Here is a 22,458-nt window from a genome sequence, read left to right on the forward strand (position 1 = left end):
ATACTCAAGGAATAATATATCCAATGGACAAGCCAAATAACACTGAAATAATTAACATAAATACCTACACCTGCCTACCTACTTAACTGGTCGAGATATAATATCCCGTCAGCAAATCATCTCTCCGTCCGTGCGACGTCACCGACTCCAGCCGAGGAAGAAACATCCTCCCACTGCAGACTTACCAAACCACCTGCAACCTCTCCTCACTTTCTCTCCGTATCAACTCGACTCCTCCACATCAAACGACTTATCGCCTCAACCCAGCCACCGGGCTAGATGGTCAAATCATGACGACTCCTGAGCTACGCCGGCAGGTAATTAACGTCTATAAAGGTATGTCGGCTTTCCTGTCTACGTATTAGGTGCCGCCTTATCTGACTTTCTTCAGAGCTTCTCAACCTAGGCCGGAATTATCCTCTCGGATATGAGTATTTCAGGAATAGGCTACACAAGGCTTTTTCGGGCCAGGCGCATCTGAGCGATGAAGAGGAGATTCGCAAGGCTATCGGGAGGGCGGAATTTGTGAGAAAGGGTAAGTCTTGCTGCATGACGTTTTGAATGGCTGATTGCTAATTCATCTTAGAGGTCGAGGCACTGTAAGTTTACACAATTTCTTATCCATCTGATCAATCCATCCTACTCGTCATATTATAATGAATCAGGGGGTTTCAATTCTGAGCTATCAAAGGTTCTTATCTGAGAATACAGCCCATAGCCATCCCACTATACTTGTCATATATCATAACATCATGCAACAGCACGTTCCAAACAGCAAGACAGTGATACTGACAAGAAGTCAACAGGTACTACCTAAAGCGGTACCGTACGCTGAAACAGCGCTATGAAAACAATTAAGGCCCGTTCTTTTCGAGCTCGTCTCCAACAAATTTCCAAGGAACATATACAGTGAAAAGACAAAAAAATAATAATAATAGACTCGGGGTATCACCAATATGAAGTGAGCAATGGCCACTGCTTTTCATCCAGAAGAACACCAGGTACTTTTATGTTTTGCAAATCCTGCCTCTAGGGCAGGCGTTCATCTCTTTCGACCCCACCAGGCACTCACCTCCAGGCATTCTCCGCCTGCGATGCCTCCTTTCTGGAACAGGTCAGCTGTCATTGCTGCCCACCATCGGTCCCATTCATCTCGACTCTTCCCACTGGCTTCCATCAGCATGGGCTCCATGCCCTCAATCATCTGGATCACTGTGATAAGAGCCGTGCGCCGAATCGAGAGCTGCTCTGTAGTCAAGGGCTTGCGGGTCCGCCCGGTATCCCTGCCTTGACCCTCGCGTTCCCACCGTATCTCCCCGAGCGGGATGGCAATCCGGCGGCTGTCAACGTTCTCCAGAAGATCGACTTCAGAATTGAAAGACAGTCCGATGGTGGCGCACGGCAAAGCAGACAGTTTGCGACGGTCAAACGCCGTCTCAACCCAAGAATTGTAATCCTGCAAGAACTTGTTCTGTGCTCTCGTGAACGGGGTCGCGGCCGAAAAGGTATATGTCGCGGTCGAATCGGCAATTTCTTGCTCCCTCGATGCTAGCTTACGAGCGGGCGCAGGGTTTGGGAGCAGCGATCGGAATACCCAGTCGGAATCCCAGACCTCCAGGACACCCCCCGATTTGAGCACCCGAAGAGGTTCGCTCAAGCCGGACGCTTGTTGCGCCGGACTGGAGGGACACATTCCCGCATCCTTTATAAAGACAAAATCGAAGTAATCGTCGGGAAAGGGGAGACGGGGCTTGCGAAGGTCATGTCGCTTGAACTGCCAATTCACCCCTTTTTTGCGCAAGTCGGGGGCGACGGAGACGAGGTCGATACCGGTGAAGGAAACATTGGGGTGACCGCGACGGGCGAAGAAATCATGGCACTGGCTGGAGCCCAGGCCCGAACCGCAGGCGAGTTCGAGGACCCGCTTAGGGGGATTATCGGCGAGGTGAGGGTTACAGAAGGGACCACCGAAAACGCGAATCAGCATGAGGGAGCGCAGGGTCTGGCGATGAATCTCGGGCAGGTCGCATGGTAGAGGGTATAAGTTTTCAGGGTCTCTGAGGTAGGTACGGTCACCCTGGCGGATCAGGGGGAAGGTTGAGTAGTCGGTGATGGAGGAGAGCGACGAGGTGGAGGTGGCAGCCCAACCGGGACCGGTGGAACTGATGGTGGAATGAAGGTCAGAGCCCGAAGCCGCGGCGGGCGTGGTGAAGGTAGTGGTGCCTATTGTCATCATATCCATCTCCGAAGGAGGAATGCGGATGTCATTGAGGAAGGCGAATCCGATCCGTAAGGTTCAGGGTTAATGGGGGTCTCTAGACGGTCGCATTCTCACACAGAGACAACAATTGATAAATTACAGCGAGTACATATTATGAAGAAAAAAAAAGATTAATGAAGCAAGAATAAGAGAAATAAAAGTAGGATACAAAGTAAGAGAGGGGAGAGGGGGTAAGAAGGAGAGTTTCGAGCGAGAGAGAGAGAATTGGAGAAGGGGAGAGTCAGTTTCAGTTCAAGGGGAGGAAAAAATTGGCTGGAATTCTGCAGGAGAGAAATCGGATGGATCGCAAGCATCCACTCTTGGAGGGGGCAAATAACCAGAAAATAACAACTAAAATAACTAAAATAATAATAATAATAATCATCAGTGACGGAACTGGCGGCCAAAGATCCCGTTCCCACCCCTTAGAGTCCACCTTTTTCCATAGTCCTTTGCATTTGCAACGGAGAAGAGTCGATGCTCCGTGTGGCGGAAGTCCTACAGTACATTAGCTACAACTCCAGATTCACCATGGTTGCCTCAAAAGTACATGATCTCATACATGAAACAGGTCGAGATACAATCAAGACTGGAGAATTTCCATCCTGACCAACGTCGTGGTCCGTGTTGCAGACTAACAGTTAAGGTGCATTTTTCATGGCGGCTTTATCTGCCGCAAGTCTTGACATCATGACTACTCGTATTATCTGATTCTAGAATATAATCTACGGAGATTGTAGAGAATGGTTAATCATTCCGTAGAAGAATTGCAGACTTTAGTGTTCAAATAATCATAAAAGCAAGCCTGGCTAAGGATGACTCCCTGCATCCACGTGCCTCGGATGGCTGCCGTTGAGATCAGAACTGTCTGTTTCGGGCAATTCATGATGCTCTATCGAACTTTCTTGCGATGATTATTGCCAGAATCCCCCAGTCATGCGTCGGTCTCCAACTGCTCCAATGCCAATCATTGCATCTTTATCATATCAACAGTAGTTAGTGCTTTTACTACTTTATTACTAAATCGATCTCTCTAGACTCTAGCCCAACTAGTGTGTATGTAGACATCCGAACACTCAAACAACATCCGAAATCTCGCCTGATCTACACTCGGAGGGCTCATGAAAAGGTCTGTGTTGTCTGCGTGAATCGGAGATCTCCAGCCTCGAGGTCAAGGCTGAAATATATCGACCGTCGCGTGTGTGTGCTTGTGTTACCGTGTTCCTGACTATTGGGAGGATTATCGTCAGGGGTCAGCCTGTATGTGATAAATACTGCGAGATTACCCCATCTGGTATCTGGTAGAATCCTCGTACTCTCACGCATCAAGCAATATTTTCTTTGGTTGTCGGCATTTCCGACGCTTTGATGCTTGGTGTGGCGACTGGTTTCAGCTCCTTTTGGGTGCTTTTTCTGAGACATTTTGTTTCTTTTTCGATTAATTAGAATCATTGGGTATCTTATTATGGTTGACAGTCAGTCGTGCTGCTATCCTCTGCCACGTCAGTCTTGACTGATCTAAACGGCATCAATGTTCTTCGAGGCGTCTAAACTGCTCTGCATCTAGATTTTAATGGCTCATACCATTCGTCTGGCAGCTTAGCCTAAGGTTACCTCAAATCCTCTCAGCCCTCCCGTAGACATCGAATCTGCTCTACTCTATCAATTTCAAATAAGCTTTATATAAAGAACCGGAGATGATCATTCAATGGATAAAGATGCGCAATAACAGCAGCAGCCTAATACAGGTCACCGTATTCCTCTGGGAAGGGGTATATAAGACTATGTCAAATAGAGATATGAGACCATAATTGAAGAATTCAACATATTGCGAGTCCACAATGGTCATGCACAAGAGTGCTCCTTTTATGACAAAGAAGCAGCGTTTTGCTTGTCATACTCGGGTAAATATGGAGAGTATAGTATCTCTCATAGTTATCTCTCATCAGATGATTTATGCTCTATTATATACAAATTGAACCTGATATCAAAGACATATCTCAAGAACAAAAGTAGACATAATGAGGAAATAATGACTACAATTGCTCATCATGCCAACATCCACAACATGATGTCAATGCGAGTCATCCTCGAATATATAACAACCGTTTATCTCCTCAATTATCTTCAATTATCTGTCATCCACTTCCATCTTATTCAATCCATCTCCGTATCTATACTACGTCAAAATGCCCTGCGCGTGTGGATCAAACTGCCACTGCACTGCCCCTACCCACTGTAACTGTGGACAAAACTGTTACTGTACCACATGCGGTGTATGTATGCTTCCACGGATTTGAATGTCTATGGCTGATGATGTTGTAGAAATAGCTTGTCTGGGTTGGACAGGCTGGGATCTTGTCGTCGACTTGAGGTTATTCAAGCTAGCTGTCTAGGGCAGATCTACGCAACGATAATCATATATCATCAACTTATCTATTATAGTAGTTCTATAAAGTACAGTATACAACTGAATCCCGAGTAGACACAGGATCCACAGTGGATCTGATAGACAAATTATTGCTTCTTTCTTGACACTCCAGTAAAACTCAGCTCGGTATCAGCTGTGTAGATCGACATCTATCTCCATGGCTGAAAGCTGAAAGCTGGACGTGAAAAATTGATGCTGGGATCCAATGTCTCAACCCAGCGCTGAGTATAGAAGATCCCTGGTTATTCTCTTCATATATAAATCTTCTGAGTTTGTATAGGATTGCACCAGATTATATGCCCAGATATATCTGTTTTGCATAGAGAAACTGTATGCCCCAGAGTCACATGGATGGGTTGCCTTTCTTTGAACAGTTCATTCCATTCAACTGTGGAGTCTCTGTATCTTGGTCAGATATCAAAGGTTTGAAATGGCTTTGTTGCAGCATTCCAGTATGACGCGAGGGATTTGTCCGAAAGACGTCTGCAAAAATCCCTTGCATAGAGAATTTCATTCATGACTGACTAGAACATTCACTAGTATTTCCGCTTTGGGCAGGACAGGCTGCCTAACATGCTGGATCCCTAGTCAGCAGGATCAGGGGTAACAATGAACGGCAAAGTTACCCCTGTAGCAACCATTATAATAAACAATTAGCAGATATAAAGAAATAGACATATAAAGATGAAGATATAAAAAGAAAAGAAAACAAAGAGCTGATTGCGTCCAAGCTGAGATCTGGTTAGGGTCTTGGCCTTGTCATCGACGGCGAATCACGTTTCGGACTCTGTATCACGTGACCCCATCGACTCCCGCCTTCGACCACTTCGCCGGGCAGCATCAAGACGACGGTGAAGCCATCTCGACCAGACAGACCCCTGGTGCCTCTGTTACTTCAATCGTTCGGAACTCCTCGTGCGCCCTGCCCATCCTATCCTGATTGGTGGTCTCCCCTCGAGCTCTCTGTCTAACCTCGCGCGTCTATCTAGGCTTGCCGCCAGATCTTCCTCTTCCGGTGCCGTGACTCGCCTCGCCCGACGCCGGCCCCTATCGTTCGATCATCCCACCGTTTCGACGTCGATCTCAGATTGCCTCTGGAGGAACGGTACCAGGCCGCCTGCGGTTTTTCTCTACTGCAGACGTGTTTTTGCAGAGACTATAACCCGGGGTGGTTCCGCCTCAGGACCCTATGTTGAAGAGAAGGAGAGAACGTATCCGATCCCCGACTCCTCCTCTCTCCTCCCCCATCGCCTTGAGCTCCGCCTGGCTCAACCAACCCCTCCCCACGAACCTCTTTCAGCCAAATAAGTCACGGTCTCATCTGCCACGTTAAATGGCAGATGGTACCTACAGGTTCCAGCAGCCTGGGGCCGGGCAGTTCTTTTTCCAAACACAACAACAACGACACCTCGTCCGAAACGGCACCAACTCGCCGACTGGAAGGTTGAAATTCAGCCACGACACTCCTTCTCCTTCTCGTTCCCCTCCCCTCACCCAAGCTGCTGCGCTCAATCCATTCACCATGTACAGCCAAACCCATCAAGGGCAGCATGTCATGATGAATGGGGGCCAGGCCCACCAACGGTTTGGCATGCAAATCCCCAAGTTCCAATCTCAGAACCATCACCCCCACCATGCTCAACAACCACATCACCATTCACACCATAACCAGGCTTCTCACAATATAAACCACCAGCACAACTTCTCCAGCGGGGCATTGGCCACCACTACCCCACACTTCACCCCGAGCCATATGCAAAACGGAGTTCACGCTACTCTTGACGAGGATATTGACGAGTCCATGAACGAACACTGGCAGCAACAGCTTCAGCTGGCTGCCGAGTCGAGGCAGGCCAATTCGCCACACTATCACGCCCGATCAGTCGCACAGCAAGCCAAGGGCATCCAAATCTCTCAGCCCGAAACGAATGAAAATGGGGCTGATGGACGTAATGGCTTGGCCAAGAAGAAAGCCGCTCCAAGGCAAGGCTGGCATGCCCTCGATTTTGGTGGACAGGGATTACGCGCGCTTACCACCTCTCTGTTCAACTATGTTTTCTTGGAAAAGCTTTACTTAAACCACAACAAACTCAAGGCCCTTCCACCATCAATTGGTCAGCTACGAAAATTGAATCACCTGGACCTGTCGGGCAACGATCTCACTGAGCTCCCTGAAGAGATTGGAATGCTTACAAGCTTAAAGAAGCTTTACCTGTTCGATAACAATCTCCGTACACTTCCTTATGAGATGGGATACCTCTATAGGCTGGACACTTTAGGTATCGAAGGCAACCCGCTCAGTGATATTCTCAAGTCACAGATTATGAAGGAAGGAACCAAAGCTCTGATCAGATATTTGAGGGAAGAAATGCCAGGTGAGTCAAACCGTGGGGGGGATTCTCCTGCTTTTTGAGGCTTCATCGCACATATAGCTAACATGTATACTAGTTCACCTTCCACCTACTGACAGAGACTGGGTCATCCTTGACGAAACCGCGAACTCATCAAATAACCCCACAGAGAAAATCACCGTTCTCTCATACAACACGCTGTGTGACTCGTCTGCTACCCCGTCACACTATGGCTACACTCCCTCCCGCGTTTTGTCATGGGAGTTCAGAAGAGAACTCATCTTGAATGAGCTGCGGTCTCATGATTCGGATATTGTCTGTCTCCAAGAAATCGATCAGGGTAGCTACAATGACTTTTTCCGGGAGCAGCTGGCCTACAATGGCTACAAGGGTGTGTATTGGCCACGAGGAAGGGCCATGGGTATGCAGGAGGAAGAGGCCAAATCGGTTGATGGCTGTGCTGCTTTCTTCAAGGGAAACAAGTTTATACTCCTGGATAAACAAGTCATCAACTTCGGCCAGACTGCAGTGCGGCGACCAGATGCCAAGGGGCAAGATGACATCTATAACCGACTCTGGCAAAAGGATCACATCGCCGTCGTCATTTTCCTAGAAAACCGACTAACTGGTTCTCGGTTTATCGTCGTGAACGCTCATCTTTACTGGGACCCCGCCTTCAAAGATGTCAAGCTAATTCAGACAGCCATTCTGATGGAGGAACTGACGAAACTCTCGGACAATTACGCCAAATGGCCCGCGTGTACCGATAAAGCAGCATTCCGGTTTTCTGAAGCGGAAGGCAACTCGGAAGCATCGACCCCTGCAGAGCCGGCGCCGTCCGTCGAATATTCCAGTGGTGACCAGATTCCCATGTTCATGTGTGGTGATCTCAACTCTGCCCCTGGATCGGCAGCGTACAATTTGATCGCGAATGGACGACTTACCGAAGCGCACCCCGATCTGGAGAAGCGTCTTTACGGTAATCTTAGTCGGGTTGGAATGACGCATCCATTCAAGTTGAGATCCGCCTATGGTAACATTGGTGAATTGAGTTTCACAAACTACACGCCGGATTTCTGTGACATCCTTGACTATGTCTGGTATTCATCCAATACGCTGCACGTGTCAGCATTACTCGGGGAGGTGGATAAAGAGTACCTAAAGAGAGTGCCCGGCTTCCCCAATTTTCATTTTCCAAGTGACCATGTCGCATTGTTTGCGGAGTTTACAGTTAAAGGCAAAAAGGGTAAGGTTGTGGAGGCGGATTTCGGACCGCAACGGAATTAAGGGTATGAAGCATATCGAATCTCATGAGACTGGTGTTTGTGTAGCCGGTTTTTCTTGTCATCTCGGAATCTTTGGGGGTATTGCGTGTGTCTGTGGTGTTCTATTATTGCCCTGCTTATCCTTTTTTCATCTTACTTTCTTGTGAGTTTTTATTTGCTTTGATTGCTGTCGCCAGTGGGCCTTTGTTTTCAATTGAACCCGCTTATCATATTCTTGGAAAGTAGTCAATGGCGCAGCAACCTTCCTTTTTTCATCTTCTTTCTGTTGGGTGCATGTTTGTCTTCATCTTCCTTTATTCTCCTTTTTTTTCGAATCTCAATTTCGTCCTAGCTCATCTAACGTCATCATCATCTGCGACGGTTTTTTCACGACGCTAGGAGGGGGTTGGTGTTTGGGTGAAACTCGAGGCCTGAGAGGGACCTCTGACGACTTGGTAACCTGGTTTGGTCCCTGATGAGGGGTTCTTGTTTCTCTTTTCTTTATTATCTCTCCATTAGGCGAATGGGGTTCTCGTTTTCCGTGTACGTCTCGCTTGGTTTCTGTACTTTCAAAGATCCAAAGGTATCTCGTAAAATAGAGGGCCTGATGGTTTGTCATTGTTCATTTTGATGTGTTTTGTAAGTCTTCCATTGTGCCGTAGGGTATCCATGGGATTGTAGATTGTAGACCAGAATATGTAGATCTAGTTCTTTGGTTTATCTTTATTATTGTACACTGGCGCATTCTTTATCATAGTACAGGAACAGAGTGTAGTCTATATAGTACAAATGGGTATCCAAACATGACAAGTAAGCAGGTTAGGAGTCTTCTATCCTTCTCCATATTCCAACAAACCCTCCACCCACAACTCTTGCTCCAACCTTTGGTCGACAGACGAGAACACTCTCTTCTTCCTTGGCTGGTTCTTCAGGAACGGCGGTTTCCGTGCTTGCTTCAGAAGACTCATGTTCCTGGCCATCGGCCTCTTCTGAACCAGCGGACTCGGTCCACGAAGAAGGATCAGCACGAGCCTTTTTGACTGCGAATCGGACGTCCCACAGACGACCACTGCTGATCCCTGAACCGAGCTCCACGACTTTCTCAAGAACAAAGGGCAGTTTCTGCCGGCGGATGAGATCCAGACACTCGCCGATTTGTGTCACGCTCGGCATGAAGACGGCGAGAGTACCGTCCCTTTTCAAGACCGGGGCCACGTGGGGAATCCGCAGTTGAGCGGACGGCATGTCGAGGATTGCGTAGGACAGGAACGGGTCGACTCTGCTGGGTTTCAAGGATAATAGGCCAGGCTGGGGTTGACGTTTTGCGATCTGCTCTGCAATCCAGGTCTCTGCGTGGCCGGCGTAGAAGTCGACGTTTCCGGCGTAGATTCCTCGTCGAAAGCCCCGGACGATCTTCTCCGCGTGGGCGGAATATTTGGGGGAGACGTCCACGGTGTGAATGATGGCTTTGCGCTGGGAGCGCCACGCATCCCATTGTTTTTGGACTGGGTCCTCTTCGTTGGCCTCGGCGCTGGTTTCTTTAACTTCGCTCTTGTCCTCTGTTTCTTCCGCGGGTCGTTTTACCCGACTTTGCAAATGTTGAATCTGGGATTTTGCTGGTAATGCAGGTGGATTCGAGTTGGCGGCTTGGATTGCGCGTGCGAGATGCAGGGTGAGAGAGCCGTGGCCTGTTCCGGACTCGAGAATCTCCAGTGGTGGCTCTTCTCCTCCCTCGACGGGAGGTGTGACGTGAATGTCAAGTAGGGAGACGATTAAATTGGCATCTGCCGCATAGATCTACTAGGCCGGCATTAATGGGCTAATTCCTTCTCATTGTCAATCGTCGGAGGGAGTCAAGCGCATACCGGCGTTACCAAGCGAGGTGTTAGGACGACATATTCATCGAGAGAAGGGAGGCTGAGTCGATGGTCGGAGCCTGTTTTCGATTGAACAATTGTTAGCGTTTCTCCTATTTGAAGGTCCTCTGAGAATACTTTCAATGGCTGACCTTTGTGTGATTTAACCACGTCTCGTACTCTCCGACCAATAACGTTGTCATGCTCCAGCATCCCTCGGCGCACATCGGTTTTCTGGCCTCTCTTCAAAGGTTTTGTTAACGATGGGTTCTTGCCATGGATAACGACTCGATCGCCCTCTAAAGGATAAGAAAGCGAATTAGCGATTGTGGTTGGCAAGACGAAAACGACAGCTTGGTATAGGTACGGTACCTTGAAAGATGGAAAAGTTCGTATCGATTGATCTTGGGAATTTGGAAATGGGCTTAGATGAAGCATTCAGCCCCAAGACTCGCCGCAGCGACTGAAATAGACGAGCCATTCAATCGACCTGGAGAAGCGCAACTGCTTGTATATCGGAGTTGAGATAGATACCTCCGGAGTAACTAATGGCAGAAAAAGTCCCATCAGATGCCTCAGGCACCAGCCCCATCCACGGCCCTAGCAATCAATAGGCGCGGGGAATAAGTTGGGGGAATTTCCCATTCAGTCAATTATAGCCACCAAAGAATCTGGAGGTTCAATTGCCATTCTCATATCATGTTCTCCTCTGTCTCCGCATTATTGGCCCAATCTATGATCTACAAGTGATACTATTTTTTTTGCTTGCTCACGCGGGGCTTTCACCGGCGGGATGGCTTCGCTCGGCCTCTCAGCCCCTCATATGTATTGCGTCCCGATCTCTCCCTCTCTCTTTTCTTTTCTTTCCTCTCTCTTCTCTCGCGCAAGTCTTCCACCTTGAAACTATTGATATTGAGTCATATTTGAATCAGAAATATACTCTTGCTCAAACAGCCTAGCTGTGATCTGCAATTGAACGTTACTATCTGAAATCCGGAATTCATCAGAAGTGGGTCTCTCTACATCATTGCCCGAATGCCCTGGAATCGATCGCTTCGCTGTTTGGATCTCGACCTGAACTTGTGGCGGAAGACATTACTTCTATCGCAGGGTGATAACTTGAGCAAATACTGATATCCTTCACACCACAGCGACCGTATCAATCCCCTTATTGTCGATTCCAACGTTTCGAATCTTCAAAATGGCCTCCGAACTTCCCTACATGAAGACCAACCCCAAGATCATCTTCTTCACTGATTTTGATGGGACTATTACTCTCCAAGACAGTAAGTTTCGAGTATAGTAATTGCTGATGTGAAGAAACTGATAGCTAATGGTTGTCTATAGGCAATGACTACCTGGTATTTGCCTCTGCGACATCTTCAAGTGATATGACTAACTAGGTCTAATCATTCAAGACCGATAACCTTGGCTATGGACAAGCGAAACGCCGTCAGGGTAACTTTGATGTGCTTGAAAACAGGTCCAGCTTCCGGTATGCTGCGATACAGCCATTGTTTTCCCGGATAAACCAACTGATTCGGCCTTTCCTAGTGATGCCTTCCGTGATATGCTAGACAGTGTCAAGACCCCGTACAACGAGTGCATCGAGTACCTCCAGAAGAATATGAAGCTGGACCCCTACTTCGTCGAGTTCTATAACTGGGCCAAGGAGAACAACGTGCCCATTGTGGTTCTGTCATCGGGAATGGTCCCAATCATCACCTCATTGTTCGAGACTTTGCTGGGCCACAAGCCGGATCACCTCCATATCGTCGCCAATCAGGTCGAAAGCCGCGATGGTAAAGACATCAACTCCGAGGGAGGTTGGCAGATTAAGTACCATGACGACAGGTAGGTTGAAGCTGGATTACATAGATGAACCTATTCCCTCGTGGCTGACATGAATGTGCAGTCATTTTGGACACGACAAGTCTTTGGAGATCAAGCCATACGCAGCACTGCCATATGAGGAGCGTCCCACCTTGCTTTATGCAGGAGATGGCGTTTCTGATCTGTCCGCAGCATCTGAAACTGACCTTTTGTTCGCAAAGAAAGGACATGGTAAATATTTCCTCACTCTTCTTGCTTATTATTGCCCTCCTATAAGCTAACTTTCTTAGATTTGGTGACTTTCTGCGAGCGCGAAGGAAGACCATTCACAGTCTTTGAGGACTGGTCATCGATCCTCGCCACGACCAAAGACATTCTGAGCGGCAACAAGACGGTCAAGAGGGTGGCTCAGGAGGGTCCGAAGAAGGCCCACCAGTAAGGTGGCAGCATGGCCTGAGCGAACATTTTGTATAGACACCCAGTATTTCGATACTGTTCTGGATAGATTAGAATGATGAATTTACCATAATGCATTTGACATCTACCCCATAGAGTAAGGGTAATCGGGATACAAAAGGGGCGCTAGTATGTCAGTGACCGTGGGACGGACGGACATGTGACCGCCTTCCGGAGTCAATCTCCATTTTAAATGTCCGGGGGAACAGCATCACTTCATCTATCGGAAATGGGCCCTTGAGATGACCTGGCGATAGGTCTTTCTCTTGCAGGAGCGCCTTTGGATTTATATTGTGCATTGGGGCTTTCCAACATGCTACAGCGCCCGGCTGCCCACTACTCATTGCTTAAAAGTTGCCAGGGGCACTCTATACTATTACCATGGCTCGTCGCATTGTACTGTTTCACCCTGCTTTGTGGCAAAGTGTCATATGGCTAATCGAAGGACTCGATTTAGGTTCGGACGGGTGTTCAGCTCGCCATATTCACCGTCTTTGCAGTGCTTGCAGTTGTGATTCTGGACAGTCGATTTCGCGTTTTACCTAACTCCATCCATGGTCATCTCCCTTCACACTACCCTGGCTCCGTAGTCACCGATGTGACAATCACCACTTGCTCGACTCTCAGCCTCTTTTCTAGCTGCAAACTCGACTCGGAGACATGGACTCGCATCGAGAAAGATCTCTATTTACGCACTGGCTGGACGTCGAGCGCCTATATTCATTTTGAGCGGAAGAAAGAGGAAGAATTGCTCCCCGAGGACAGAGTTGTGGTTGACCTGAAGATCAGCCGTCTTGTTCCGACAAAAGAAGCATCAGATGATGTGGGAGTTGCATGGGAACAAAGGCCGGGAGGGATATGGCTGAAGCGAACGGCGGAGCGCCATGCGAGTGACTCGGGCAAGGCAATTACCTCCATCGATGTGCTCTTCGGCGCTGATGCGGTCGATCCCCGCGTCGGCTGGGAGGTTAAAGATACTCCGTTGTTGCTGGATAGCTGGACGGAAACCCTCGAGACTCGCATCACCATCCGGAGGGGAAACCCGCAAAAGTCCAAAAAGCCAGTCCCGAGGATTAAAGAGAATGGACGGTTCAAGATTATGCAGTTAGCAGATTTGCATCTAAGTACTGGTACTGGAGTGTGTCGAGAGCCCGTCCCGGCCGAACTCGTCCCCGGTCAAAAGTGCGAAGCCGACCCTCGAACCCTGGAGTTTGTCGAAAGGCTTTTGGATGAGGAGAAGCCTGATTTTGTCGTTCTTAGTGGCGACGAAGTGAATGGCGAGACCGCGAAAGATGCCCAAAGTGCGCTCTTCAAATCGGTGAAACTGCTTGTGGACCGCAAAATTCCCTATGCTGCCATTTTTGGTAACCATGACGACGAGGGTGATCTCAAACGGCCAGAGCTCATGGCTATTCTCGAAGAATTGCCCTACTCATTATCATCTGCCGGGCCTGAAGATGTCGACGGTGTTGGGAACTATATTGTCGAAGTGCTTGGCCACGGAACTACTACACATTCCGCCTTAACCCTTTACCTCCTAGACACACATTCCTACTCCCCTGACGAAAGGCAGTTCCGTGGGTATGATTGGGTCAAACCAAGTCAGATCCGATGGTTCAAGAATAAATCGCAGGGCCTAAAGGCCAAACACCATGAATATTCTCACATGCACATGAACATGGCCTTCATCCACATCCCTCTACCTGAATATCGCGAGTCCGAAAATTTCTTTCAAGGTGGCTGGCCAGAGGTCCCAACAGCCCCAGGATTCAACTCTGGATTCAAGGATGCTCTTGAAGAAGAGGGTGTCCTTTTTGTTAGCTGTGGGCAGTAAGTCAACCCCAATTTCTCCAGTCAAGGCTCTGCAGGTTTCCTAACAGATTTTAGTGACCATGCCAATGATTATTGCATGCTTAACAAGGACGCCAACGAAAAGCCATCACTTTGGATGTGCTATGGCGGCGGCTCAGGACTTGGAGGCTATGGAGGCTACGGGGGCTATGTCCGACGTGTGCGATTCTATGATTTTGACATGAACCCAGGCCGGGTTGTCACATACAAGCGGCTTGAATGGGGTGAAACCGAAGCGAAGATTGACGAGATGATGATCGTTGATGGCGGCGTCGTTAAAGGGCCTGAAGAACACAACTAGGGCTGGGAGGAGGGCGGCGTTTTCTAAAACTGGACTTGTATTATACTGTTTCGGCACCATGATGTTGGACCTTTTTATATGATCATACTTTATTCCCATCCTACTTGGGTGCGCTAACTGTCGCTATTTCCTTTGCGTCTTGTACAAAGAATCGAGTCAAAATGGCTGTCAAGTTTCAACCCAGACGCCATTCACCGACATATTAAAGTAAAGCGACTTTTATGAATGTTTACTACATTACGAACACTAAATCTGGAAATCACCACCATTTCTCGAAGAAAACACGATCCTCACCAAGTAACTCTCTTAGTCCACCTACCATTTCATCTGTCATTTTTGGCGGTCCACACAAGTAACACACAGTTTCATCGGGCTGCAGAGTATTATCCGCTCCAGCGATGGCTTTTTGTATGTCGTCTTGGGCAATCCGTTTGGAGTGAATTTTTAATTCTGAAGGCGATGCAGTCGGCAGATGTGAGTTGTCGGGTAAGTTAGTGATGAAAAGGTCCAGGGAAATCTGTAGTCGATGAGACTGGGATTGGCACTGGATGATCTGACGCAGGCGGGGCACGAAGAGAATTCGGTCCAAGGCAGACTCAGATGATGCTCCAGGGGCGTTGTTTGTATTAGGGAGTCGTGTGGAATAGAGAATGTGGATGTGAGATGGGTGATAGAGGGTGTTGGTTGTTTCGTTGTTATTGTTTAGATGGGAGAGGATGGATATCAAAGGACTGGATGTGTTAGCCTTTACGCTTCCAATTTTGTCTTGGTGAATGCGTACTTGATGCCTACGCCCCCGGCAATGAGGACTATATTCTTTATTGATGCCGGCTCGACCTTCGACGGTGGCCAGACGAAACTGCCCCCGACCCGAATGCTCAGTTCTTTGCCCAAGATATCCTCTTCGTTTTTCCAGAGCCATGCGCTTGCAGGATTGGAAGGCGCATACTGCACAGCTAGTTCAATATAGGGCGCTCTGCCTCGAGGGTCTAGAGGTGGAAGACCCGTTTCCTCCACGGAGCCACCTACGGTGGGAGGCTCCGGAGATGGCAGTACCTGGGCATCGGCCGGCGTGGAAGTGATGCTGAACCCTCCAGCGTTGGAGATGGAGGGGATATGGACATCTAACCATTGACCCGGGAGAAAAGTAAGTGGTTGTGGATGATTTGGCTAAAGGAGGTCAGTAGCTTTTCAGTATATAGAACGGAATGTATGGATGATCTAGGGTTTATATAACGAGATCGATGGAGTGAGGAGTCAACCACAAATACAATAACACACATCACAAGGATTCATACATCACCACTTTCTCGATTCTGGGCCTCTAGACTCTGCACATGAGGAGGGATTGTTAATTGTAGCAGTCGGACCGAAGCAGTGACCTGCTCGATGTGCGACAGCCGGACATTGTATAGTCGATTTTGCCGGGGTTCTGCCGCCGTGCGCACTTCGTGAGGCACAGAATCCTTAGTCTTTGAGCTCATCTGGCGTGTGATAGTAATGGCAGTAGATGGTACGATAGCTAGGTATTTTGAGGATGGAAGACGAGGAAGTGTTATGGTGTCAAGTTGGCTACAGCGTGACAGAATCCGGAGACCATTCATGAAGAGGTTCGGAGTGAAAAAGTATATAGTATAGATAAACCCTCAATTTTTAATCCACACTAGCACTGAAGAGACGACTTATAAGATGATGGCAATATTGCTGAGGTTGTTGTGATGATGAAGTCGAAGCTGCGCCGAAATCCCCGACCGGCAGTGAATGACGTCTGCCCTCTGGTTGTGTTTCTGTCATGCCCGAATCATCATCTCGACAACTCTCCAAATACCGACCAGTTTGGAGTTTACAGTCTGCTATCCATCAAATACGGTAACAATATCATCATGGGGATGAAAATTCACCTCCTCGGATGTTTAGAGATGGATCACGACTGTGAAATGCATCCAAAATCACCAGCACCAGATCAACTCCCCACACCGGCGCTTCGCTCCTCGACCAGACAACGCTTGGTGCTATCGTGCTAGACTGTTCACTCCTCTCTCAGAAGACGTCGGGAGGTCAAAAGCAACTAAGGAATCATCGTCCAATGGCCATCAGGTTTGGCCGTTCCTCAATGTGCAGATCGAACTTGCCATCACACGGCCTAGCGTGTGATGACCGGCGGCCAAACGTCGACTTCTGCCGCCTCATTGGCGATGCATCCCCGGCTTCATACCTGAGCGGGCGCTTTCTAGGCGCCTGGCATTGGCCAGATGCACCTCTGGGAAACATCCAGCTTCATTTTTTGACGCTGCCCCTCTTTCAATCCCGGCCATGGGGGATGCATGGTCCAAAATATGCGAATCTCCTCCATATCTACGCCTGTCTTTCCGGCTGATCTCCCCAAAGCTTCTTCCGACCAACGTTTATCCATCTAATTAATACCTCTGCTGCTGCTGCAGCTTGGCTTTTCTGGCTTTTCTAATGAGAGTGAATTGAATGCCTAGCCAGCCGGTCTGGCATACCAGTGGATACAGTTGAAATTCTAATTCAAAAAGAAAAGAAAAAGCGACCATCCTTCGATTGTGGTGATTAAGAGAGATCCTTATCACCATGTATTTCCCAAAGCAACACCGGCATCATAAGTTGCTCATCTACTTGATGGCCGTCGAGATACCTTTTGTCATTATCATCCTAACGTTTACCGGAATTGCATCCCATGATCTATACCGAACGAAGCTGTGGCAGGACGGCGCGGACAACGGCTTCAACAGCGCCCCGAATGAAATTGTTTACGCCTATGCCAACCACAGGCCTTTCAAGGTTCCCATGGTCTGGAGTTCATTGTGCGTTACCTTTTGGCTATATGGGAGCAAAGCAAAGCTAATAGACAATGCAGCATAACTTCATATAACTTAGTGCTTGGTGTCCTGAGTGCCTTTTTGATGATCACGAAAATCCCCGTTCATTTCCTCCGTCTCTTCTACCCCCCACTTGCGGTCATTATCAATGGAAGCTGTGTTGCGCTTTACATTGTGTCGGCTCGATACCAGGCTGGCTCCGATACCTCAGACCCCCAGCATCCGCAGCGAGGTGCGCCGTGGTACATCACGAAAAGCTGCAGCGTTGCCAAGGACAAAGGCAACATTGGGTACTGTAAACAGGCAAAAACACTTTTTGCGTTTTCAATAATCATCATGTGAGTGCTATCTTATCAATTCATGTACTCATCCCCTTGCTGACTCGTTCGCATAGTGTGTTATACTTTGTCCAATTCGTCGTGTGCCTTCATTCATGCTTTATTACCCCAGAGGAGCGTGCGCAAATCGACGAACGCCGCGATGAAGACAGACAAATGAAGGAATACGAGGAGGAGGTTCTCAAATCTCCTAGGATGATTCCCATGACACCGGCGCCGTATCCTGGTAGCGCACCGTATGTTGGTAGCATGCCCCCCACAACACCGCGGAGCCTGGCCTTCAACCGACTCGGAGGGGATAGTCCATCTGATCTTCCGCTGCGCGATAATTCCGGCTCTTTGCAGCAACAGACGGCGGAGGTTAAGGGGCCAGCACCTCAGCCTCAACCACCACAGATGTATTTCCCTCCGCCTCCGAAAAAGGCAGCCAAGACCTAAGGCAATATGGAGCTCTAAGTACATGGAGGAACACTATTCGCGCCAGCTCAAGACAATACCCCATCTGTTGCTATACCCAGTCCCAACATTTCTGTTGGTATGACTATTGGTTTGGATATCAGGTTGAGTTGGGATGCAAGGCGCGATACAAAGGAGTACCCGGGGATGTTACAGTTTTTGTCGTTCTTTTTTATGGTTTCGTTTCATTATACAGTTTTATACCTCTTGCAGATTCTTCGAGAATAAGGACTACGAATAGTTAATCATACCTCACTTCAAGTATCAAAACCAAAGTATGATGGGAGATTACGACAAGATGAGTAGCATGGTGTTTTAACCAAAAACAATTGAATTTATTTATAACCCTTAGGATTAATGTATGCAGAATGTGCAAAGATAACATCCAACGTACTAAATGATATGAGCCGCTCAGTTGAAAAAGTTCATACCGCCCGAAAAGGAGAGTATTAGCATGAATTGAGAGCATCACAGAATGTCCAACCCTTTACCAACTGTTCAAGGAAAAACCAAGAGATAAAGCCAAATTATATGCGAAAAGACCATAAATTCGTAGAGCAGGGGGTATCTTTCGCAAGCCAAGAATGGCAAGATGGAAAGGCACAAAAAATAGAGACCAATATGCCAAGTTACTAAGGAATGTCTTGACGTTTCTTTTCCTTCTTGGCCCAGCGTACTAATAGCAGCGACGAATTGTGTCAGTTGAGTATAATGATCGAGTAAGAGGCACAAAGACTTACATCCGCAAGCATTGCACAAGGTCTTTGGTCCTTCAGGACCCTTTCTCCATTCCGGAGAGTCAGAAGTCCCGCAATCCGTGCAAGAATATTCACCCCTCAATCTCTTTCTCCGATCTCCATCTGGAGCAGTTCTGGATTGCTGGTCCGTCGTGGTGACGTCGATATCGCATTGGACGAGACGACCACGGGGAATACCAGTACTAAGTCCCTGAGATCTTTCTCCCTCGCCGTAATACAGACCTGTCATGACCTCGATTCCGTCGATATGAGATAGATCTTCCGCCGGAGGCAATTTATCAGCTAGATGATCCACGAACATTCTGGAATCGTTGTCATCCACATTGAAGGCGGCATCTGCGGAGTCATTGTCATCGCCATCAGTGGTTGAGTCATTCACATTAGATTGCGTATGGCTGGCGTGCATAGAAGTAATGTGAGTTTGATGCTGAGAATGCAAAAAGTGGCTGTTGCCCGTTTGGTCTTGTCTGAAAGACGATAGTCGATTCGCATTCAGCTCCTCCTCCTCTTCCTCCTTAAGCCTTGCGATTCGGTAATTCAGCCGAATGTTCTCGACTTTATGTTCCAGGAAAGTGTCGAGGAGTCGAGTGCTCTTAGTGGGGTAAGGTCGACACATGAGGAAAAAGCCATCACAACGACGCCCCGTGTTCCCGTCGCCAATGTTCACATTATGGCGCGCTATGTGTGCATGTCCGTGTGCTTCAAATATGCACGGGCCATTGTTCAATTTGTTGAAACGGAAATGGCAGCTACGGAGTGGACTTCCGGTGGCAAAGCACTCGTCCAGCTCGCGGTTGAGGATTGGCCTATCATCTTCATGGATGAGCTGCGATAGAGGCTTGCCCTCAATCTGCTTTGCCGTATAGCCCGTAATTGACTGACAAGACGGCGAAGCATACAGTATTCTGCCCACAGAACTCAGAACTAAGAGCAGGTCTTTCATTTCATGCAACACGCGCGGAGGCCAGCCTTGCTCGCCCGCAATCTCTGTATACTCGCTGCGATCTGGGTGCTGGGTCTCATAATTCCCCAAGGAGCGGGGAATACGCTGGGGATCCATTGCAGTGTTATTGTTGTTATGCCTCTCGCTTTGTAGTCCGTAGGTATGACCATGTATCAAGGCCCTGTCTGATCTGGAGTCCATCGTTATCCGAGTTTTCGAGGGCGTTGCTCGTGCAGAGACAACTGTATAATGCTTCAATATACGATATAACGATCAATTAAATCAGACCGAAGTTATCAGTGGTGTAAGAAGGAAAAGGCAAGATATGGTTCGGAGCCGGAAGTTCACATGAATGACAGCTAACGGTCGAGATATCGCCAGCGTACCATAGTCGAAGAGGAGAAAAAAACCTTTACGAGATCCTCAGGATCGAAAAAATGACAGCTCTTCTTCGGCTGCAGCATCACTCCGCACCTGTACGTACTTTTTTTCAGGGACAAAATTAATAATTGCCTTTACCCCAACTTTTTGCCTTTCCCGCCTGTCAATCGCTCTCTTTAAGCACGTGACTTCGCGCCTCTTGCCCGGCGTGTGACGCGCCGCCGACGCAGGCAGAAGCAGCTTCATCGCGCAGGAAGTGACTAGGCATTGTCTGGACATCGGGGACGGTTGGTGGACCTGAATACCATCACTGGAAAGACGCCTATCTAGACGGTCGGAAAGCAGCTGTCGCTGGTGTGTTATTTCAAAATGTGAGGCGATCAAGGTTGTCTATGCTTCTATTACTGACAGTTTGTAAGGTGTAAGTGGCGCGGGATTTAATGCCATGGGAGGATCCAGCGATTAATCTCATTTCTAGCGAAGATCGATAAATTGTCGATTCTGGGGTGAGATATCTATTCCAAGGATGCCGCGCAATGATTGTTTACTAACCCAGAAAATCCTCCTAGTGTTCGCTCATTCGATAACACGCGAAGCGAGACGATTCAGTTCCATACCCCTCTGACGTTGATTGTTGGTTACAATGGATCAGGAAAGACGGTAGGGAGTCAATTTGTGCACAAAAGCGATCGGGTCTAACAGGGAGTTCCAGACGATCATCGAATGCCTCAAATATGCCACAACCGGTGACCTGCCACCCAATAGCAAGGGTGGAGCTTTCATACATGACCCAAAGGTGTGTATACGATTACAGAGATATATTATGGGGTTGGAAAATGGCTGATATATGATGGCATAGCTGTGTGGAGAGAAAGAAGTCTTGGCCCAAGTGAAGCTATCATTTAAGGGCACATCTGGTGCGAAGATGGTCGCTACCCGAAGTCTGCAGCTCACGGTCAAGAAAACGACTAGGCAACAAAAGACTTTAGAGGGCCAGCTCTTGATGGTCAAGGATGGCGAGAGAACTGCCATCTCCTCCCGAGTCGCTGAGCTGGATCAGATCATGCCTCAGTACCTAGGCGTATCAAAAGCTGTCCTGGATTCTGTTATATTTTGCCACCAGGATGAGAGTTTGTGGCCCATGAGCGAGCCGTCAGTTCTCAAAAAGAAGTTTGACGAGATCTTTGAGGCAATGAAATATACAAAAGCCATTGACAATATCAAGACCTTGAGAAAAAAGCAGAATGAAGAATTGGCGAAATACAAGATTATGGAGCAGCATGCCAAGGAAGACAAGGAGAAGGCTGACCGTGCAGAGAAACGGTCTATCAAGCTACAAGATGAAATTGAGGCATTACGCACGGAAACCCATCAACTCTCCCAAGAAATGCGACGGGTCGCTGAGATGGCCGACAAAGCTTGGAGAGAGTCCGAAAGTTATTCCCAAGTTCTAGGTGCCCTGGAGGGAAAGCGGATAGAGGCCAACAGTATCCAGAGTACCATCGACAATCTGAAGCGACATCTTGTTGAGCTTGATGATTCTGACGAATGGTTGGAGTCGAACCTGGAGGAATTCGAATCTAAACAGATCCAGTATCAACAACAAGAGGAGTCCCAAAAGGAAAAATACATGGAAATCAAGGAACTAATTGAACAATCACGCCACAAGCTTGGTCTCAAACAAGCTGAATATGGAAAATTCGAGAACGACAAGGCCCACTTCGAACGTCAAGTAGAAAGACGACAGAAAATGATCAAAGAAATTGCACGAAACAACAGCATTCGTGGATTTGATGATAAACTGGACCAGTCTGATGTTGACGATTTTATGCGAAAGATTAGAAGACTATTAAAAGAACAAAGTCAAACATTGGACCGAGCCAAACGAGAGTCGCAAACCGAGTTACGTGAAGTGCAGGTGACACTGAATGAGATTGGCCAGCGAAAATCTGCATTGCAAGAAAGCAAGAATGCGGCCAGAAGGCAAATCGCCGCGAATGATAAAGAGGCGGCCAGCTACCAGGGAAAGCTCAATGAAATCGATGTAGATGAAGGCGTTCAAGCTGGTCTTGAGTCCAATATTGAAGACATTGTTTCCCGTTTGGAACTTGCAAAAGAGCGTGCGCGATCTGCCTCGT

At 48.1% G+C, this 22,458-nt stretch overlaps 9 protein-coding genes across 9 annotated transcripts; 5 read left to right on the forward strand and 4 right to left on the reverse strand.

The window, feature by feature from the left end:
- The first annotated feature begins 153 nt into the window (after nucleotides 1-153).
- Nucleotides 154-950, forward strand: ASPWEDRAFT_215732 (electron transfer flavoprotein regulatory factor 1). The gene is made up of 4 exons (XM_040832291.1): nucleotides 154-336; nucleotides 392-535; nucleotides 587-599; nucleotides 807-950. The coding sequence occupies exons 1-4, from the start codon at nucleotides 291-293 to the stop codon at nucleotides 856-858; spliced, it is 255 nt and encodes an 84-aa protein (XP_040694134.1). The 5' UTR covers nucleotides 154-290; the 3' UTR covers nucleotides 859-950.
- A 92-nt stretch (nucleotides 951-1,042) lies between these two features.
- ASPWEDRAFT_99611 (class I SAM-dependent methyltransferase) lies at nucleotides 1,043-2,233 on the reverse strand (the record flags this gene model as incomplete). Its single annotated transcript, XM_040839675.1, has 1 exon — nucleotides 1,043-2,233. One exon carries the CDS (start codon nucleotides 2,231-2,233, stop codon nucleotides 1,043-1,045), a length of 1,191 nt encoding a protein of 396 aa, XP_040694135.1.
- A 3,313-nt stretch (nucleotides 2,234-5,546) lies between these two features.
- On the forward strand, nucleotides 5,547-8,678 carry ASPWEDRAFT_145141 (CCR4-Not complex 3'-5'-exoribonuclease subunit Ccr4). The gene is made up of 2 exons (XM_040829479.1): nucleotides 5,547-7,066; nucleotides 7,140-8,678. Exons 1-2 carry the CDS (start codon nucleotides 6,025-6,027, stop codon nucleotides 8,327-8,329), a joined length of 2,232 nt encoding a protein of 743 aa, XP_040694136.1. The 5' UTR covers nucleotides 5,547-6,024; the 3' UTR covers nucleotides 8,330-8,678.
- Nucleotides 8,679-8,927: 249 nt separating this feature from the next.
- On the reverse strand, nucleotides 8,928-10,662 carry ASPWEDRAFT_33865 (tRNA (adenine-N(1)-)-methyltransferase). Its single transcript, XM_040833882.1, has 4 exons — nucleotides 10,536-10,662; nucleotides 10,316-10,462; nucleotides 10,173-10,243; nucleotides 8,928-10,104 (listed from the first exon to the last, which is right to left on the reverse strand). Exons 1-4 carry the CDS (start codon nucleotides 10,642-10,644, stop codon nucleotides 9,127-9,129), a joined length of 1,305 nt encoding a protein of 434 aa, XP_040694137.1. The 5' UTR covers nucleotides 10,645-10,662; the 3' UTR covers nucleotides 8,928-9,126.
- A 702-nt stretch (nucleotides 10,663-11,364) lies between these two features.
- Nucleotides 11,365-12,435, forward strand: ASPWEDRAFT_166529 (putative Phosphoserine phosphatase; the record flags this gene model as incomplete). Its single annotated transcript, XM_040830008.1, has 6 exons — nucleotides 11,365-11,449; nucleotides 11,511-11,524; nucleotides 11,582-11,658; nucleotides 11,718-12,017; nucleotides 12,079-12,227; nucleotides 12,287-12,435. 6 exons carry the CDS (start codon nucleotides 11,365-11,367, stop codon nucleotides 12,433-12,435), a joined length of 774 nt encoding a protein of 257 aa, XP_040694138.1.
- A 398-nt stretch (nucleotides 12,436-12,833) lies between these two features.
- Nucleotides 12,834-14,604, forward strand: ASPWEDRAFT_166530 (metallophosphoesterase family protein; the record flags this gene model as incomplete). Its single annotated transcript, XM_040830009.1, has 3 exons — nucleotides 12,834-12,848; nucleotides 12,910-14,282; nucleotides 14,340-14,604. The coding sequence occupies 3 exons, from the start codon at nucleotides 12,834-12,836 to the stop codon at nucleotides 14,602-14,604; spliced, it is 1,653 nt and encodes a 550-aa protein (XP_040694139.1).
- On the reverse strand, nucleotides 14,455-16,573 carry ASPWEDRAFT_33871 (FAD-dependent oxidoreductase). The gene is made up of 4 exons (XM_040833883.1): nucleotides 16,506-16,573; nucleotides 15,903-16,454; nucleotides 15,386-15,774; nucleotides 14,455-15,335 (listed from the first exon to the last, which is right to left on the reverse strand). Exons 2-4 carry the CDS (start codon nucleotides 16,206-16,208, stop codon nucleotides 14,864-14,866), a joined length of 1,167 nt encoding a protein of 388 aa, XP_040694140.1. The 5' UTR covers nucleotides 16,209-16,454; nucleotides 16,506-16,573; the 3' UTR covers nucleotides 14,455-14,863.
- Nucleotides 16,574-17,196: 623 nt separating this feature from the next.
- On the forward strand, nucleotides 17,197-18,220 carry ASPWEDRAFT_47287 (uncharacterized protein; the record flags this gene model as incomplete). The annotated part of the gene is made up of 3 exons (XM_040836936.1): nucleotides 17,197-17,429; nucleotides 17,483-17,782; nucleotides 17,839-18,220. 3 exons carry the CDS (start codon nucleotides 17,197-17,199, stop codon nucleotides 18,218-18,220), a joined length of 915 nt encoding a protein of 304 aa, XP_040694141.1.
- A 436-nt stretch (nucleotides 18,221-18,656) lies between these two features.
- On the reverse strand, nucleotides 18,657-20,441 carry ASPWEDRAFT_33873 (GATA transcription factor LreB). Its single transcript, XM_040833884.1, has 2 exons — nucleotides 18,979-20,441; nucleotides 18,657-18,914 (listed from the first exon to the last, which is right to left on the reverse strand). The coding sequence occupies exons 1-2, from the start codon at nucleotides 20,138-20,140 to the stop codon at nucleotides 18,871-18,873; spliced, it is 1,206 nt and encodes a 401-aa protein (XP_040694142.1). The 5' UTR covers nucleotides 20,141-20,441; the 3' UTR covers nucleotides 18,657-18,870.
- Between the last annotated feature and the right edge of the window lie 2,017 nt (nucleotides 20,442-22,458).

Source organism: Aspergillus wentii (genome assembly GCF_001890725.1).
Source record: "Aspergillus wentii DTO 134E9 unplaced genomic scaffold ASPWEscaffold_1, whole genome shotgun sequence".
Lineage (NCBI taxonomy): Eukaryota > Fungi > Ascomycota > Eurotiomycetes > Eurotiales > Aspergillaceae > Aspergillus > Aspergillus wentii.

Excerpts from the sequence above, each read along its gene's own strand:
- ASPWEDRAFT_215732 (XM_040832291.1), top strand. The coding sequence starts at position 291 with ATGACGACTCCTGAGCTACGCCGGCAGGTAATTAACGTCTATAAAG. Across the intron at positions 337-391 it reads GGTAATTAACGTCTATAAAG|AGCTTCTCAACCTAGGCCGG; the intron begins GTATGTCGGCTT and ends GACTTTCTTCAG.
- ASPWEDRAFT_145141 (XM_040829479.1), top strand. The coding sequence starts at position 6,025 with ATGGCAGATGGTACCTACAGGTTCCAGCAGCCTGGGGCCGGGCAGTTC. Across the intron at positions 7,067-7,139 it reads TTTGAGGGAAGAAATGCCAG|TTCACCTTCCACCTACTGAC; the intron begins GTGAGTCAAACC and ends CATGTATACTAG.
- ASPWEDRAFT_33865 (XM_040833882.1), bottom strand. The coding sequence starts at position 10,644 with ATGGCTCGTCTATTTCAGTCGCTGCGGCGAGTCTTGGGGCTGAATGCT. Across the intron at positions 10,463-10,535 it reads GAACTTTTCCATCTTTCAAG|AGGGCGATCGAGTCGTTATC; the intron begins GTACCGTACCTA and ends CTTATCCTTTAG. Across the intron at positions 10,244-10,315 it reads CGTGGTTAAATCACACAAAG|GCTCCGACCATCGACTCAGC; the intron begins GTCAGCCATTGA and ends AATCGAAAACAG.
- ASPWEDRAFT_33871 (XM_040833883.1), bottom strand. The coding sequence starts at position 16,208 with ATGAATGGTCTCCGGATTCTGTCACGCTGTAGCCAACTTGACACCATA. Across the intron at positions 15,775-15,902 it reads AGAATCGAGAAAGTGGTGAT|CCAAATCATCCACAACCACT; the intron begins GTATGAATCCTT and ends GACCTCCTTTAG. Across the intron at positions 15,336-15,385 it reads GCCGGGGGCGTAGGCATCAA|TCCTTTGATATCCATCCTCT; the intron begins GTACGCATTCAC and ends TAACACATCCAG.
- ASPWEDRAFT_33873 (XM_040833884.1), bottom strand. The coding sequence starts at position 20,140 with ATGGACTCCAGATCAGACAGGGCCTTGATACATGGTCATACCTACGGA. Across the intron at positions 18,915-18,978 it reads CTTGTGCAATGCTTGCGGAT|TACGCTGGGCCAAGAAGGAA; the intron begins GTAAGTCTTTGT and ends CGCTGCTATTAG.